The 18,675-nt window shown below is 44.7% G+C and overlaps 1 protein-coding gene across 2 annotated transcripts in view; it reads left to right on the top strand.

The window, feature by feature from the left end:
- Window positions 1-17,845, top strand: part of ppp1r37 (protein phosphatase 1, regulatory subunit 37) — a 42,580-nt gene extending 24,735 nt beyond the window's left edge. The window contains exons 3-13 of one of the 2 annotated variants that reach the window (XM_053422392.1): window positions 1,204-1,249; window positions 1,397-1,497; window positions 5,032-5,151; window positions 6,225-6,375; window positions 6,499-6,654; window positions 11,275-11,387; window positions 12,821-12,962; window positions 13,067-13,233; window positions 14,022-15,702; window positions 15,818-15,903; window positions 17,639-17,845. In XM_053422392.1, coding sequence (XP_053278367.1) covers window positions 1,204-1,249; window positions 1,397-1,497; window positions 5,032-5,151; window positions 6,225-6,375; window positions 6,499-6,654; window positions 11,275-11,387; window positions 12,821-12,962; window positions 13,067-13,233; window positions 14,022-15,702; window positions 15,818-15,894 — 2,754 coding nt within the window. In that variant the 3' untranslated portion in view covers window positions 15,895-15,903; window positions 17,639-17,845. Of the gene's footprint in view, window positions 1-1,203; window positions 1,250-1,396; window positions 1,498-5,031; window positions 5,152-6,224; window positions 6,376-6,498; window positions 6,655-11,274; window positions 11,388-12,820; window positions 12,963-13,066; window positions 13,234-14,015; window positions 15,703-15,817; window positions 15,904-17,638 lie in introns of both variants that reach the window. The other variant, XM_053422391.1, reaches the window with a different exon arrangement.
- The last annotated feature ends 830 nt before the right edge of the window (window positions 17,846-18,675 follow it).

Here is an 18,675-nt window from a genome sequence, read left to right as displayed (position 1 = left end):
GACCTTTGAACAGTCAAGGAAGATTCAAGTCACGTTTCTGCATTTGCCAGGTTGAGTGTGCTTAAATGTTGCCAGCCATGAACGATACTTAGGGTTATAACTGTGACCCATTCATACCTGGTATTAACTTGTGTCCTGAGTGATCTGATTACCTGTGGTCAGCGGTACACATCTGAACTGTGAGGTCGTCTGGGACACATATGGCCACATTCTTTTTAGTTTGTGAACAAAATGCATTCGGGCCCACATACAGTATAAAGGACAGTCTACTAGGCAAACGTTCTCTGACCCGCTGCATCACAATTAATGGAAAGCTTCTCAATGATTTGTTTGTGGCCACCCCCACAATATCAACACTGATCACATAAATGGGTCAAATCTGTCCTCATAGAAGATTTACAAACCGCATCGATCCATTCAGCCACTCCTGACTCTACTTGCGCTTTCTCGCTCTCTCTCCCGCAAACGCCAACACACACACACACCAATACTGTTATCAGACACATCTGCAAACTCAGACTGGGTAAAAACAACATAATTTCTTCTTCACAAATGACGTACGTGATTTTCTGCAAATAGAACCGTAAAGTGAGATCCAATCACCAGTTGTCACTGGAGAGATGGGCAGGATGCATTTTAATACAAGGTGTGAACAGATGATCTTAACACTGACCACGTGTGATTGTATCTCTCTGTTTACAAGTGTGAACAAGGCCTGTGAGTTTACTTTCAAACTTGCTTTTCGGTTTACTGACCACTCAGTTGTGTCAGAGCTGTGATAAGTTAGGTCTGATGTAAACCAAATATTTCCAGTGTTCTGCTTCCTATTTAGAGTTTTCCTCCAGCAAACCAAGGATAGCCCTTTACCGTGAAGGAGCTGTAGGAAATAGTGTATTTTTCCACTTAACAGAGCATCACTGCCACATTGACCTTTTTTGGAAGTAGAAATGGAATTAGGAATAGTAGAGCCCCTCTTCCAGCTAATTACTGCTCCAAAGCACAGTGATATGGTTTATCGTAGTTTACACAGGATCTGTATTTTGTCTCCAGAACTGATTTATCAAATCGCCCCCCGCCCCCCTCCCCTATGTGATGTGGAGGTTTCAACATGTGAAAAGCACAGATTGCTTCCATGAGAAATATATTATATAATAATCTTATATGACAATCTTTAGCTGACACTGCCTCTTTTTCTTTCTGTAGGAATTGAAAGACCTGACACAGCGGAACGAATGCTTAGATCTCAAAGGTAAGCACCAAAAAACGCCTGACTGACGCTATAAATGTATGAAACTTGTTTTGATGAGATTATAAATTGAACAAACTTGTTTTTAATGATGCTATATTATGTTGATGTTAATTGACAAGATGTGTGTGTGTGTGGTTGTGTTTTTAGGTGAGAAGCTGGACTATAAAGCTTGTGAGTCTCTGGAGGAGATTTTGAAGAGGGTCCAGTTTAAAGTGATAGACCTGGAGCAGACCAACCTGGATGAAGACGTAAGAATATTTAAATTAAATCTGTCTCCCACTTCACGTCTCTTAGTGCTTTCTTCACGCATGCCTTTCCCTCTTCTTTTCTTTCTCTCTATTGCTCCTCCATTCTGCCCTCAGTTTAAGCCTGATCCTGTTTTTTCACTCAGGATGTGAAGTGTTTGCCATGGGTTTTCTGATTACTCCAGATGTCCAATTGTGTAAATACCGTTGGGGACTTTAGGGCTGTAGACATGCACAGACAGAGACAGCGCTGCAGTGTGGAGCAGAGGGACACACAGCCCTGACCACTTCCTGTCACACAGAGCTCCAGATATACTGCACAGCACTGAATCACACACAGACACAAGGCCTGCTTCAAGCCACAGTGGCTCAAGATAAAACAAATTTAGGGGAGGAAGGGTCACTGTAATGACTGCTTATTCTTTTCTTCTGGTCTGGTAAAGCCTTGTGAGGTCTTTCACCCTTAACTACAGAATTAATTAGGCAAGAGACTCATCTGTTTTCCAGCAGACTTACAGATGTCAGATAATTGTTGTCCTGTCTTCAGAGCTACTTGTAGATTATAGGAAATTTGGCAGCTATTATGTCATTTCCAGACTCTCTCTTAATGTCTGCTGTTTCCATCAGAGTCAAAGTGAGTTTTTCTGCATCTGCGACGGCCTGTGTCCAGAGGCAGTATGTTTTCTTGTTGTTTGTCTGTCCAACTTATTCTTGTGAATACTATATCTCAAGAATGCGTTTTTGTTACAAATGTTCAGTGGGACTCAAGGGTGAGTACAAATTGGTGGTGAAAGGTCAATGAGACCTAATTTTCTTGTGAATGTGATGTATTAGAAACACTTAAAGGGAATACAAACATTTGCTTAGATTCAAGGATGAACTCATTGGACTCTGAAGGTCAGGGTCACTGTGACCTCACAAACCTTTTTTTGCCTGATAAATGAACTCTGAAGAATGCCTTGAATCGGGGAATGTCATACATTTTGGACCAGTTGTCACTTGGACTCTTAGATTATCTGATTAGATTTCAGAGGCTAAAGGTCACGGTGACTAGGGTTGGGGATCATTCACAATTGTCCCTTCACCTGGAATTTTGTACCAGTTTATTGACATTTGGTTTGTTGAGGGGGGAAAAAACAGCTGGTGTCTCCAATTTTCTATTTGTCTGTCATTGAACCTCTGCAGAATAAGATCAGGCAACAGGATGTAAGTAAGATGTGAAAATAATGATGGAAATACGCAATTAATGCTCAAACAATTTTTCTTATCTTTACAGCAGACTTCCAGTCACATGTATAGTGACTTACAGTCGTGTACAGTGAGGTCCAAAAGTCTTGACCTAAATTTAGTTTGACCTTTTTCACATATACGTTTCTTGCGGTACAGCCACATTTCCGCTTTAGCCCCAAATATTTGCAGCCAATCTGTACAGATTTAGTCACATTCCATTTAAGATTGCATAGAAGATCATGAGGCTTGAAATGGACAATGGTGAAAAGATAATTTTTTTAAACGGATATTTATGAACATATACACACACATTGACACGCATGCAATCCATGCAAATGACACACTTTTCATCAAACAAGGAACACTGCCCCGGAAATGTGCACGAAGCATCGAATGTGTCAGTGACTGAATCACCACAGATCAGTGTCCCAGTCTGCGACAACTGTCTGGTCTCTGGCTCGGATAAAATGAGACACTGAAAAGAGGAAACATTAAGGAAGTGTGCCTGGTTGAGGCGAGCATGGAGGAAGAGGTGATAGAAAAGGAACTGAATGAAGATGTGGGTGGGTGTTTTTTACGTTTGAGTAGATATCTTGATTTGGCAGAGATTCATATCTGCACTAGTGTCGTCTTGTTGGGAATGATGAAGATAACAGAAGATAAATGGTTTGAGGGGAGATGAAGAGGGAGGGAGGCTAACACAGGCTGGTTTTATAAGACTGAATGTGACTCATCTTCCCCCACCCTGTAGATAAACACACTTGTGTATACTTAGTAATGTCTGCTAGCACAAACACACACACACAAAGGGGGAAAAGGTTATGAGATGCTTTGCAGCAGCCTGACGGATTTTGTTACAGCTCACCAGCCTCAGTAGAGTATAAACTCATACTTTCATTTTTATCTGCATCGCACAGGAGCAGGTCTATCATCTGCTCATTATTTTTTGGGCATTTAATCAAGAATCTACTCATGAGACGTAATGAATCAGTATTAATATTTCTGTCAAATATGCTAATATTTAAGATAAATGCATAATGGCATTAAATAAAAGTCACCCATCTCTACTCCAGTGTCATTAATACCTTTACAGAGTTGGAGGTGTCAGTGATGGATGAAAGACACGGAGCTCACAGCATCGACAAAACCCAAATGAGATTTAAAACACTCTGATCACAAGTGCACTTCAATCTTATCCTGCAGCACCTGACATCTTGCTCTATTTTCTGCAGCTTCTCCTCACTGAACAATGCACCACAGGTTTAAAGCACTGAGGATTCAGCACAGTTTTTCAGCTGGTGATTAATCAGGTGTCACATGACCCCTAGAGTTTAGCGGATATAACAAGTCAAATAATCATCTAACAGACAACTCAACATAAAACTCATCAGTTACTTTTTATACTCAACTAAAGTTTATTTTACAAGAATGACACAAAGTAGAGTACATATCACAGCGAACGCCTGATAGTCATGAAAACATATTTAGATTCACTAGATCTGGATTTATAATTAGATCTGCAACAAATTGCACACACTCATAAATATCAGTCTCCTAAACATGCCTGATCTGTTTTCATCAAGATCTACAAGATCCATAAATTATTCTCTGAGAAATCAAAACAAAATGTTGAAAGAAAGAAATCAGTGGTGGAAGTACATTTTACATATATTTCTACATTTCAGATGGAATTATTGTACTAATGTGAATATTGATACACTCAGGCAGTGTGTGGATTCTCATCCCGAACTGCCTGAAGTGGGAATGCTACATCCCCTCCACCGCTGTATAAATCTTACAGCTATAGTTACTAGTTACTTTTCCAATTCATATTTAAGGTAAAAATGTTTTATAGGATTACAAAATACAAAACCCTTTTGAACGATAAATCAGTTATTTGTACAATTTGGTGCAGACTACTTCCTCTTCCTTGTATTAGTATTTTCATCATTATGAAAAGACAGACGTGTGTAGGATTGTTTTGTCTTGGCAGAGCGATACGCTTTACTGAATGCTATTCTTTTTCCTGTCTCCATTCATCTTATGACCCTTCGAATACATCAGTACAATAGAGAGGTACCTCTTTACCTCTCACCTCAGGCCGTCATGGAAACACCTCCGCAGGTCTCCCCTGTCCGGAGGGACTGTTACCGCAGCAACAACAGCTGCTCTTTGTAACATCTCTAACTCTGGTTCACACTTTTAACTTTGTGATAAACTGCGTTCAACTGCTGGATTTGTATAATACCATCACAGTTACTGTATTTATCTTTTCTTTCTTTTTTCCACCTCTCTTTGTTTTTTCAGGGTGCGTCAGCTCTGTTTGACATGATCGAGTATTATGAGTCCGCCACACATCTCAACATCTCCTTTAACAAGCACATTGGCACGCGGGGATGGCAGGCAGCAGCTCACATGATGCGAAAGGTGAGAGTTCTTTGTTTTACAGTGTGTGACATCTATATTGCAGAGGAAAAGGACAATGAGGGAATAAACAGATTACATTTTTTTTTTTTCATGGATTTAAAAAAACACATTCAAGTGTTGAAATAAGATCTCTTTGACTGTTTTCAAGACATGAAACATTGAACTAAAAATGGGTGGCGAGTAACACATTAATATGTCACCTTTCCAGCTGAATCTGTGAGAAACAACTGGATACGAACAGCTGCTGGTTAATTTGTACAGTGTTCTTTGAAGAAACATTGAACCACTTTACAAAAGATGATTTTAATACAGTTGTGAAAAGTCTGGAATGAATATGGTTTCATTAGTTTCCTTGATAGTTGAGTTTGTGGGTATTTTATGGGTTAAAGTTCAGCTCCTGGCTCAACACTTATCTCTTCACCAAACCACAGAATACATTATTACTTGTTGTGTGGTCTTCTTTATAGTTTTTTTAAAGATTTGGTTCATTACTCCTCATCCTAGAGGGAAAGACACTGAATTATCAATCACATTTACTAATGATTCAATAACTGTGTTTACAAAATGTAATGAGTACCACAGCTCTACTGTAATCACGGTTCTGACTCTGAGAGGATACGTTTTTTTAATGTATCAGTGGTTGAATCAAAAGGCTTTCCAAAGTCTACAAGCACGGAGTGTCTGGTGATGACTAAAACACACACACTAGTTAACACAGAACTAACAAACAAATATTTTGATAACAATGTGTCCCTGAATCCCTCATGTGAGCTTCTGAATTCATCAGTTGGGAAAAAAGAGGACATTACTTTCATCTGGACTTGATTGTTTATTCACAACATTTTTGTCATTTGAAGATGAAGTTGTTTTTATGGAAACAGATGTAGCTCTTGGCTGGCCTTGTCATCAGTGTTCTACAGCAGATATAATGGGAGAATACACGACAAGGGTAAAAGTATCCAACTAGATGCGAGAGGATTCAAAGGTGGAAGATGTGTGTGTTACCTCAGGTTCACGGGTTGAGCTGTTTTCTCTGGGAAATTAATTGTATCTCTGTTGGTGTCCTCCCTCAGACGAGCTCTCTGCAGTATCTCGATGCACATAACACGCCCCTGCTGGATCACTCGGCTCCCTTTGTGGCACGAGCGCTCAGGATCAGTGGCAGCTTGGCAGTCCTCCACCTGGAGAATGCAGGAATATCTGGCAGACCGCTCATGTTACTGGGTAAGAGAGAGAAAAGTACCAGGGAGGCGAGGGGGTGATGCACAAGAGGTTTTCTCTTTCCAGACCTGTTTTTCTCATCTACCTCTTTTCCCTCACCTTCATTTGTTTTCTTTTTCTGCTCAGCCACGGCTCTGAAGATGAACATGAATCTGCGGGAGTTGTACCTCGCAGACAACAAGCTCAATGGCCTCCAGGATTCAGCCCAACTTGGCAACCTGCTCAAGTTCAACTATAACATCCAGATCCTGGATCTGCGTAACAACAACATCCTAGACTCTGGTACGCAGCACTGATGGAGCACAAACAGTTACAATAGAGAACTGTTTTAAAGCCCATGTGTTTTTTCAAGGTGGGATTGTTTTGTTTAAAAGATTTGTTATCGAGTGTACACCTCAATAGCTTTTTTCACAAACTCAGAAAAGAGTTTATTGATCCTTTTGGATAAGTAAAATTAATACAGCACAACAAAGCCAAGAATGGAATATACAGTAAACAATATACATATTGTTCAAAGTTACATTGAATACTCATTAAGTCGTCTGCACATATACATTTATGTACATAAAGTTCATAAAGGCATCCTGCCAAGTTCAAATCAGTCAAGTAACTGGACCTTAGTCTTATATTTTCAAAATATACCTTTTGCATATTGACCAGCAGCAGGACAGATGTGTTACAATGCAATTATTAGTTTTATCATCTTTTCACATCATTGTTGTATTAGTATGATAAGCCAGGTTTATTATTTAGTTGTTTAAATCTGTGCGGCTGTGGCTCACAAGGTAGATGAGGTCAGATGTTCAATCCCTGGCTTTTCCAGGCTGCATTCCAATGTGTCTTTCGGCAAGTTACTGAACTTTAAGGTTACCCTGACGGTTGTCTAGACAGTGAATAGTGTGTGATAGAATAAGTTCCATCTGTGTAACGCTTTATGAATGTATGTGAATGGGTTAATATGACTTTGAATGTAAAGCACTTTGAGTATTTAGTATTGTTTTTAATAGATAATTAACGTGATGTCGGCTAAGGTTAAAAATATTCACTCTATCGTCAACAAATTATTTTTGGCCACAGGCAAAAAAGTTATCTGCAGCTTGTCTTGTTGCAGAGTCAAACAACCCTGAGGGGATACATCTAGTTTTGCTCTGCTTCTTATGATGCTTTAAAAGGTAGAGGTTGATCAATTCCTGAATCACTTTTGTTTGTGCTTTTTTTAAGGAAAAACACCCCAAATACACTAACCTATCGTGGTTTGCACTGGTTTTCATTTTCCCATTTAAGCAAATATTTGATGTTCTCTCCCACATCAACACTTTTTATTGTAGTTTTGACCAAATGTTATCCTCTGGCAGCTTAACAGCAACCTCTCCTGGAACCGTCACCTTATCGTGGTGGAGAGGTTTGCGTGTCCCTGTGAACCTGAGGGCTGTGTTGTCTGGAGCCTTGTGCTCCTGGTAGGGTCTCTCATGGCAGAGTGGTCTCAGGTGAGGGGCCAGACTAAGAATGGTTCAAAAACCCTCAATGAATATCGATACAAGAGGAGATGGGACCCAGCCCGGAGGAAGCCCGGGGCCCCCGTCTGGAGCTAGGCCCAGACGGAGGGCTCGATGGCGAGCGCCTGGTGGCCGGGTTTGCCACGGAGCCCGGTCGGGCACAGCCCGAACAAACTACGTGGCACCCCCCCTCTCTTCATCTCATGGGCCCACCACCTGTGGGAAGACCCGTTGGGGTCGGGTGCGCAGCCACATGGGTGGCAGCGAAGGTCAGGGGTCTCGACGGACCAGACCCGGGCGGCAGAAGCTGGCTCTGGGGACGTGGAACGTCACCTCGCTGTGGGGAAAGGAGCCGGAGCTTGTGAGGGAGGTGGAGCGCTACCAGTTAGATCTGGTGGGGCTTACCTCCACGCACAGTCTCGGCTCTGGTACCGTACTCCTGGATAAGGGTTGGACTCTATTCTTCTCCGGAGTTGCCAAGGGCGTGAGGCGCCGGGCGGGTGTGGGGATACTCATAAATCCCCGGCTGAGCGTCGCGGTGTTGGAGTTTACCCCGGTAGACGAGAGGGTCGCCTCCCTGCGCCTAAGGGTTGTAGGGGGGAAAACTCTGACTGTTGTTTGTGCGTATGCACCAAACAGCAGCTCAGAGTACTCGGCCTTCTTGGAGACCCTGAATGGAGTCCTGCATGGGGCTCCAGTAGGGGACTCCGTAGTTCTGCTGGGTGACTTCAACGCCCACGTGGGCAACGATGGAGATACCTGGAGAGGCGTGGTGGGGAGGAACGGCCTCCCTGATCTGAACCCGAGCGGTCGTTTGTTATTGGACTTCTGTGCTAGTCATGGATTATCCATAACAAACACCATGTTCGAACATAAGGGTGCTCATAAGTGTACCTGGTACCAGAGTACCCTAGGCCGAAGATCAATGATCGATTTTGTGATCGTGTCATATGATCTGAGGCCGCATGTTTTGGACACTCGGGTAAAGAGAGGGGCGGAACTGTCAACCGACCACCATCTGGTTGTGAGTTGGATCAGGGAATGGGGGAAATTTCCGGATAGACCTGGTAAGCCCAAACGAGTAGTGCGGGTGAACTGGGAACGTCTGGAGGAGGCCCCCGTCCTAGGTATCTTCAACTCACACCTCCGGCGGAGTTTTTCTGGCATTCCTGTGGAGGTTGGGGACATTGAGCCGGAGTGGGCGGTGTTCAAAGCCTCCATTGCTGAAGCTGCGACGGCTAGCTGTGGCCTCAGGGTCTTAGGTTCCTCAAGGGGCGGTAACCCTCGGACACCGTGGTGGACACCGGTGGTCAGGGAAGCCGTCCGATTGAAGAAGGAGGCCTTCCGGGATATGATATCCTGGAGGACTCCTGACTCGGTTGCAGGGTACCGACAGGCCCGAAGGGCTGCAGCTGCTGCCGTGTCGGAGGCTAAGCAGCGGGTGTGGGAGAAGTTCGGAGAGGTCATGGAGAAGGACTTTCGGTCGGCACCAAAGTGTTTCTGGAAGACTATCCGGCACCTCAGGAGGGGGAAACGGGGAACCATCCAAGCTGTGTACAGTAAGGATGGGACTCTGTTGACCTCAACTGAGGAGGTCGTCGGACGTTGGAAGGAACACTTTGAGGAACTCCTGAATCCGAATAACACGCCCTCTATGTTGGAGGCAGAGCTCGAGGTTGATGGTGTTTCGTCGTCAATTTCCCTGGTGGAGGTCACTGAGGTAGTCAAACATCTCCGCAGTGGCAAAGCCCCAGGGATTGATGAGATCCAGCCAGAAATGCTAAAGGCTCTGGGTGTTGAGGGGCTGTCATGGTTGACACGCCTATTCAACATCGCGTGGGAGTCGGGTACAGTGCCAAAGGAGTGGCAAACCGGGGTGGTGGTTCCCCTGTTCAAAAAGGGGGACCAGAGAGTGTGTACCAATTATCGGGGTATCACACTTCTCAGCCTCCCTGGTAAAGTCTACTCCAAGGTGCTGGAAAGGAGGGTTCGGCCGATCGTCGAACCTCAGATTGAAGAGGAACAATGCGGGTTTCGCCCCGGACGTGGAACTACGGACCAGCTCTTCACTCTCGCAAGGATCCTGGAGGGGGCCTGGGAGTATGCCCATCCGGTCCACTTGTGTTTTGTGGATCTGGAGAAGGCGTATGACCGGGTCCCCCGGGAGAAACTGTGGGAGGTGCTGCGGGATTATGGGGTAAGGGGGTCTCTCCTCAGGGCCATCCAATCCCTGTACTCCCAAAGCGAGAGCTGTGTTCGGGTCCTCGGCAGCCAGTCAGTTTCGTTCTCAGTGGGTGCTGGTCTCCGCCAGGGCTGCGCCTTGTCACCAATCCTGTTTGTGATATACATGGACAGGATATCGAGGCGTAGTCGTGGTGGGGAGGGGTTGCAGTTCGGTGGTCTGAGGATCTCGTCACTGCTTTTTGCGGATGATGTGGTCCAAATTGGATCATCGGCTTGTGACCTTCAGCACTCACTGGATCGGCTGGCGGCCGAGTGTGAAGCGGCTGGGATGAGGATCAGCACCGCTAAATCTGAGGCCATGACTCTTAGCAGGAAACCGATGGATTGCTTACTCCGGGTAGGAAATGAGTCCTTAGCCCAAGTGAAGGAGTTCAAGTACCTCGGGGTCTTGTTCGCGAGTGAGGGTACTATGGAGCGTGAGATTGGCCGGAGAATCGGAGCAGCGGGGGCGGTATTGTGTTCGCTTTACCGCACCGTTGTAACGAAAAGAGAGCTGAGCCGCAAGGCAAAGCTCTCGATCTACCGGTCGATCTTCGTTCCTATCCTCACCTATGGTCATGAGTGCTGGGTGATGACCGAAAGGACGAGATCGCGGGTACAAGCGGCCGAGATGAGTTTTCTCAGAAGGGTGGCTGGCGTCTCCCTTAGAGATAGGGTGAGAAGCTCAGTCATCCGTGAGGGACTCGGATTAGAGCCGCTGCTCCTTTACTTAGAAAGGAGTCAGCTGAGGTGGTTCGGGCATCGGGTAAGGATGCCCACTGGGCGCCTCCCTTGGGAGGTGTTTCAGGCACGTCCAGTGGGGAGGAGACCTCGGGGAAGACCCAGGACTAGGTGGAGAGATTATATCTCAACACTGGCCTGGGAACGCCTCGGGATCCCCCCGTCAGAGCTGGTCAATGTGGCCCGGGAAAGGGAAGTCTGGGGCCCCCTGCTTGAGCTGCTCCCCCCGCGACCCGACCCCGGATAAGCGGATGACGATGAGATGAGATGAGAGCTTAACAGCAAATAGAGAACATAAAATTAAGAAAAAAATACAGTAAATGGAGATGCAAACAGGTGCTTCTATGTGAGGCCTTTTAATTTAGCTTCATTTTGATACTTTTAAATTAAAGGCAGGAAACACTAACTTTGACTCTTTGGCTTTCTATCTCTGTCATCTCAGGTCTGGCCTACGTGTGTGAGGGACTGAAAGAACAGAGGAAAGGCCTTGTCACTTTGGTGCTATGGAACAATCAGCTCACACACAACGGCATGGGCTACCTAGCTGCTGCACTGGTAAACACGCACACACACTCATCAGAGGTTTTAAGAGGAAAACCACAAGCTGTGTGTGTCTGTGCACGATTCAACTATCCGCTCATTACACTGTCAGAGAAGTGATCATAATAGCTCTCTGCTGTTTGTTATACCTTCCCTCTCCTCACACAGCATCTGTTCATGCTCAGCAGCTTTACCACATCCAAACTTGTACATTCTAACTGTTGCTTAATCTCCTCTACACCCAGCCTGAGGTCTGTTTCTTTGACCCTCTGCAGTCCGGCGTAGTCACCGGCTGTGTCTTGTGTGTTTTGGGATCCAGTATGTTGATATACTATGTCCAAATGAAAACAGTTAATTGTCTGTTGGCCACGTTTTGCTGGAAATAAAGATAACAGAAAGATTTTGCAAGGTTAACACAGTTTTCAATGTGGTGTTCAGCACAGAAGCATTTAAAGGATTAATGGACAGAAATTACCTATGAAAAAGCAAATGTCACTGGAACAATGACAGGTAATATTCTTGTCACTGGGGTTGCTGTGGTAGTCTGTGCTACTATTGTGCAGACCCATACCAATTATGTAACTTCCCACCAGCCACACAGCCAAATTAATTTTAGAGCCCTCTTTACTGGTTATCAGTTCATGTGAAAGTGAAAATGTCTGCAGCAGAGAAGAGCGTGACTCAGACCACATTTTCCTGTCCACCCCAACCAACAGACATTTTCATATGACTTACTTTGACTTATATAATTCTGGTCGTTTGATTCTTTTACCCAGTGTTTTAGTGAAGTTTGATAGTGATCCTCCACTCAGCTTTGTATGTAGTTGCAGCTAGTTTATATTCTGTCTGATCGGCTTTTAAGAAGTTAATATATATAAATTCAAACATCGTAGGATCCACTAATGTAAACTACTGAAGATCCGAAAATAAACTTTTGTAGAAAAGTTATATCTATCTATAGACCTAAGAATTACCTTAACGTCTCGCATGTTAGTTATAGAGAATGAAAACACAGCCCTCGACTTATTTTTAGAAGCATGTGATTGTTTTTCTTTTAGAACATAAAGTCCTGCATGTTTGAGCTCTTCTAAGAAACGATGTGATGCTTTGAGGCCTGCAGGATTTTGAATTAGAAATCCCTCCAATCATACTGATAAAGTGCATCTCATGACTGTCCCTCCTACTGATTAATGACCCTGGAAATAACCACAGTGTCACTGGTTGGCCTAATGCAATGAGATGGTAATGTCTGTCATGACGATAACCAGTAATCCAAAATTAACAGATTTTCTTATGTAGCAAAAATTGCTTGTTCAAACCATCAGCAACACAGCTATCTGACTTTTATGACTACACTGCCTCATTGCTAAGGAAATAACTGTTGTATTATTTTTAACATTGAACACAGATGTGTCTTTGTTTTCATTCTCTTCTGTTGTTTCTCTCAGCCATGCACTCAGAGTCTGGAGACTCTGAACCTTGGCCATAACTCGGTGGGTAATGAAGGGGTCCACAAGCTTAAAGACGGACTGATTGCCAATCGCTCTGTGCTCAGACTGGGCCTTGCTTCCACCAAACTGTCCTGCGAAGGTGGGAACTAATACCTGTGTTCCCCTTTTTCATTTCTTGTGCATAGTTGCATAGTTCTTGCTGTCTGTTGCATTGGTGATTTATTCCTGCAATCTATGCTGTAGGAGCGGTGGCGGTGGCTGAATTCATCGCTGAGAGCCCCAGACTGCTTCGCCTGGACCTTCGGGAGAATGAGATCAAGACGGGTGGACTGATGGCCCTGTCGCTCGCCCTGAAGGTCAACACCTCTCTGCTGCGTCTCGATCTTGACCGGGAGCCCAAGAGAGAAACTGTGAGCATGAAGATAAGATGTAGGGAAGGGGGTAGAGGAGATAAAGGACCAGATATAGTCTAAACGGATGCACTTGTGTTTATCCTCCGCTGGGTGTCTGCTCACATATGTTTGTCAGCACTTGTGGTCCAAGTGATAGATCCTGGGCTACACAAAGGTAGCCTGAGCAGACGCAGACTTTCCCTCATGGACTTGATGTATGTCAAACTGACCCTTCCATACAAATGTGGAATTTGGGGCCACAGGAATAACCCAAAAACCAACAATGAAGTGATCCCATCAACAAGTATGTTTATAAATCTTAAAATAAGATATGCCTAATGGCGCTTACATCTGCACCACAGAGCTGTTTTACTCTATAAAGAACAACTTAATGAGTCACACGCTGTTTCACTGGGTGACGTGTTCCATCTTTGTGATGAACTGTAGTTTATTTTGAGCCAATCCCGCCTACTCTGTCCTGCTGCAGCAAATTCTTGCTAGAGCACCAAATCCTCAGCTGATTTTAATCCCCAATATTTTTTGCCCTTTTTTAATGAAAATTTTACAAATTTGTGCGTTCAGATGTGAAAATTATGCTTGGTGCCGAAAGCAACAGAAAGGGTAAAAAATGACTTTGGTTTTGGTCAGAATAACACCAGCCATAATGTGATTAATAGGGCACTTAGTTAAGTTCTTCATTCGATTTCTGCAAGTAGAAAGATGGATCTCACCAGTCTTATATTTATTGTGATATTCTCGTGGTTTATTTGAGATGTTGAAGAAAATTTTGTGTCTCTAAGGTAAAGAGTTTCATTGAGACCCAGCGGGCGCTGCTGGCTGAGATCCAGAATGGTTGTAAGAGGAACTTCATCCTGGCCAAAGAGAAGGAGGAAACCGAGCAGATGATGAGACAGTCCGCATCCATGGCTGAAATCGCAACAGAGGATGGAACCAGAGAAGAAGAGGAGGAGGAAGCACCAGCATCAGAGGAGAAAGACGACAAGGACGACAAGGACGGGAAAGAAGGAGAAATAGTCGAGGTGATTGAAACAACAGTAAAAGAAGAACAGGCAAGCATCCAAGCTGGAGCGAGCTCTGAGACAAACGTGGAGTCTGATTCAGACACTGAGGAGGAAGAGGAGGTGATAACAAAGTCCTGCTCCACAAACACAAACCAGGCTGCTCCTCAAACCCAGCAGGAGGCTGTACAGCCCCCCCTCAGTGCCTCTGGGACTTCCTCGTCCCCGTCTGATCCACCTGCAGGAGGGCCATGTATCATTCCGGGCATAACCATCACAGAATCCCCAGCTGCCCCTGGCACTCCTCCATCTCCCGGTCGCAGTATATCAGTCTCAAGCCCGGGGCGAGGTCGTAAGATCTTCACGGTTACCCGGGTGGAAAGCCCCCCCGACCAGCAGCAGCAGCAGTTACAGCTCCAGAGAGCTGCACTGGCAACTCTCAGCCAAACTAAAGAGCCATCAAAGAAGCCCATGACACCTCCTGCCTCTCAAACACCCACAGAAACACAGCAGACACAGGAGGAGGTGAAGGAGCACTCACCTGCACCAGCACTGTCAACAGACTGTAACGTGAAGGAGCAGAGCTCTATAGCACACTCGGAGTCCACACTAAATACTCCACTGACCCACACAGAGACGCAGTCGACAAGTCCACCCACAGAAAATGTAACAGCTAGTACTTTAGATCCCAAAGTCACAGATCCAAACATACAAGCACCGGCCCTGCCCTCCGACTCCTCACCAGCACAGGCTGGAGCAGTTGAGCTCACTGAGGACGTTATACAGAGCACGCAAAGCCCCCAACCTGAAAACACTTCTGTAGAAGGAGAGGAGGAGAAGGTAGAAGATGGCAGAGAACTGGTGTCCCCTGATAGCGCAGGGGAAGAGTGTAAACAGTCAGATGAACCAAGTCAAACCCATGATAGTGTTCCTGCAGTAGACACACAACCTCCAAAACCTGCACTTGAACAGCTACAGAATGAGTTAGCATCTGGATCAAAGGAGAACCAGTCACCACACCAAACGGAGGAAGAGGAGGAGAAACAAGAAGCATCGGCCAGCCTGTCAGAAATTGAAAATCCCACATCAACAGAGGAAGAGGACAACCAGCAAAACCAAGAGGAACCAAGTCCAAAGCAGCAAACAGAGGCAGATGAACAGAGCGTTAAGCCTGTTCTCTCCGTCCTGACTGATCAACAGGCTCCTGAGGCCTCTCAGAGTGATACACAAGAGACAGATCTTCAAGCAGAAGAATCCTCAGAGAGTCCAGAATCTGCCACGACTGGCTCCGTCTCCCCAGTGAAAGTGGAGGATTCAGCCGATGAGAGCTCTGCAGACGAGTGTTTCGCCGAAGCTCTGGACGGAGAGGAGGTGAATTCAGCTCTACCCAATGGCCTGAAGCCAGAGTTCTCCCTCCATCTTCTCGACCCCGAGAGCCCCAAACCTGGCAGCTGTGTGATGGAGCACGGTGAGGCCCTTTTAATCGCTGATATTTTCTTTTGCAGATGAATAAAGTCACACTGGCAGTTTGTTTTGGTGTGAAAAGTCTCTCTGATAATGTGTGTTGTGTTTGACACGTGCAGTGAGTGTGAGCTGTGCACAGGACCTGGAGGAGCTGCTGCTAGAGGCCAGTTTGGATACAGGAAGAGACGCACCATGAGTTTGTGAGGTAAACATTTGTCTACATGTATGTAAAATAGAAATCTGAATTAGTCAAAGATTCAACATCATACGGACCGGAACCAAAGCTTTATCAGCAGCACCTCTGGCCTCTCTTCAGCGACGGATCCCCTTCCCTTCACGTACTAAAGCTGAAGGATCGAAACACAACCAGAAGCACAACTTAACAGGAACCCAACAAAAACAATCCAGCTAGTTGCTATGCACATTGGTAAAATGTATCTATTTTTCATCTGTCAAGTATTTAATCGTTTAAATGTTAACTCTCTACACCAGGAAGCAGCTGGTTAAGCATTGTTAGCATAGCTCTGCTGTTCTGTGTGTAGTGTGACGGAAATCTGGAGATACAAGAGGCTGGAAACAACAGAGTTATCTACGTGTATTTAATAAGGGGCTTTCTGCAGTAAGGATCAACACAGGGAGTCACAAGGATCTCAGAGTGAAGATGGAGAACAGTCAAATACAAGGGTCTTATATAGGAGGACAAGGAAGTTTGCAGGAGCCAGTTCAGACTGGTTCTGTAAGGTAGTTTAAGACAGGAACTAAAGCACAGTAACAAATGATTTACATACATTTCCATTGGCTTCTTTGGACAGTCAATAAGTAATGTAAAGGTCATACAGGTATATAGAAAGGTCATACAGGTTTCAGGTCATAAACATTTAAGGTCATGGAGTCTTAAACAGGTCTGCAAAAAGTTTCTCTTCAACTATAAAATAAGTTTCAACCACTCTTAGTTAATTTTTCACAATACAGTAGCTAATAAACTGTATAAAATAGAGGTGTAGCCACGGTGTTTCTGGTTTAACAGCCCTGGGGTGTGCAGGTGACAGGTGTGTTTAAAGTGTGTGTTTGTTCTGAAAGACGTCACAGCACGGAGAAGGAGGAGGCGGAGGCCATGTTGACAGCTGATGTCATGCACATGCACTACTATGACGTGCACCCAGACAGGTTACTGAAACAAAGGAAAGAGAAGCGCAGTTTACAAATCATACACCGAGTTGCATTCATTCTCTGCTCAGGAGGCCCTTTCTATACTTTACATAGAAAACAGTTGTCTGTTTGGCAACTTGTATACAAAACCTTAAATGAATCTGTAGTTCACAATGATCACTCACTGTGTTTGGTCCCAACTTCTTTAACTACTTTAAGTGAAAAACATCTCACTAAGGACTTTTACAAAAGTGTCGGGTCACTCAAATGAAAACCACATTTGTGCACCTGACCATTTGTTCCATCTGTTATCACGACTCTCACTTGTGTAATTGTTGAGAACTTGAAACAAAAGACAAAAACACAAATTATCCCAACTGTCAGTTGTTAGTTTACAGACAGACTTTCTTTTTTTAAATCTCAAGTGTAATTCAGGGAACCACGGTAGTTAAATCAGCTCCTTAATCATTTCCCTCCTGCGCTGTTTGTGTGGTTGCCACAGCAGAAAATGAACAGTAGGTTGAACCACTAACAGTCCAATGGCAAGAGGCCATTTGTGTCTTTCCCGACATAGAAGCCAAGCTCCCTCCGCTGCTGTTCACCTCAGGCCGCCATGTTTGAAGAAGATGAGGCCGACTCTAACTCTGTCTGTTTAATGCCTTGAAATACATTCAAGTATGACATATGGTTTATCATTTGTGGATGATTGGATGTGATGCTTGAGTTTGGTTTTAAAAATGTTTTCTGCTACAGTCAGAATTAATTTATCTCCTCTCTTCTGCTTTCCCAAGGACCGCGAGGACATGAGAGCCCTCAGTCTGTCTGGCTCTACTGCGTGACTGATAAACCTCTGATGTTTCTGTCGTTTCTCTGACTTTACCACGAACATCCCCTTTCCATAAAGGACAGACGAAAACTCAAGCAACTTCTGGAAAATACACAAAGGACAAAAATCGAACTGTGGAGCTCGGCTGTGACAAATAAGGAATCCTCTACATCCACACTACATCCACAACGTATACATATGCACACTGAGTATGAGAAAGAGGAGGGGAGAAGAGGAATAAAGTCACCATGTTATCACTACATTTTGTCATATCTGCAATCTTTACACACAAAGCATCTGACGGAGAGAGAATGGAGGACAAAGGAGGGAGGATGAACCCCGAACCAAAGACAGAACACAGACCTTTCCCACAAATCCATACTCACTCTCTTATGTATCGACTGTAGTTGGGGAAATAACTAGCATTTAAAGGTTTTTCATGACACGCACACAGAGACATAACAAGGAGGATGAGACAAGTGTAGTTGGTGGCACACTCAGAAGACCAGATAAAAGTCGGGGACCAGGCTGCGGGGACCTGCTGGCTTCAAACACTTGTTCTCCAAGTGGGAGTCGATCACCGTCTGAGGCTTTTATATTCACGGAAGCTGAAGATGTTAACGTGTTTGTTTAAATGTCTGCGTTTTACGTCTGTGTCCTCTCCCTCAATAAGCCTCTTAGGAAAAGAAAAAGAAAAAGAAAAACCTCTGAGGGACCTTTGCCAAAGTGGTTTTCCTCTTGTCTGTTTCCTTGTCCTCTGCTCACTTTGGCCCCTCAGGAATCAGCGACCCCTGCCGCTGATGTGGAGGAGCTGCTGCCGTCGGCCGCCGTCACAAGAAAACGGCTTCTTTCTTTTTTCCTTTTTAAGTCACTGCTGAAAAAAAAAAAAAGGACATTTGTGAATGTTGGAAAGCAATGCTGTACGCTCTTGGTTCAGTTATTTACAGTTTAAAGAAGTTGTCGTCGTTGATTCTCAGACACTGTCGTAACCTCCCCTCTCCT

Source organism: Pleuronectes platessa, chromosome 5, assembly GCF_947347685.1.
Source record: "Pleuronectes platessa chromosome 5, fPlePla1.1, whole genome shotgun sequence".
Lineage (NCBI taxonomy): Eukaryota > Metazoa > Chordata > Actinopteri > Pleuronectiformes > Pleuronectidae > Pleuronectes > Pleuronectes platessa.
The sequence above is the reverse complement of the archived record's forward strand: the minus strand, read 5'-3'. Positions and strand labels throughout refer to the sequence as shown.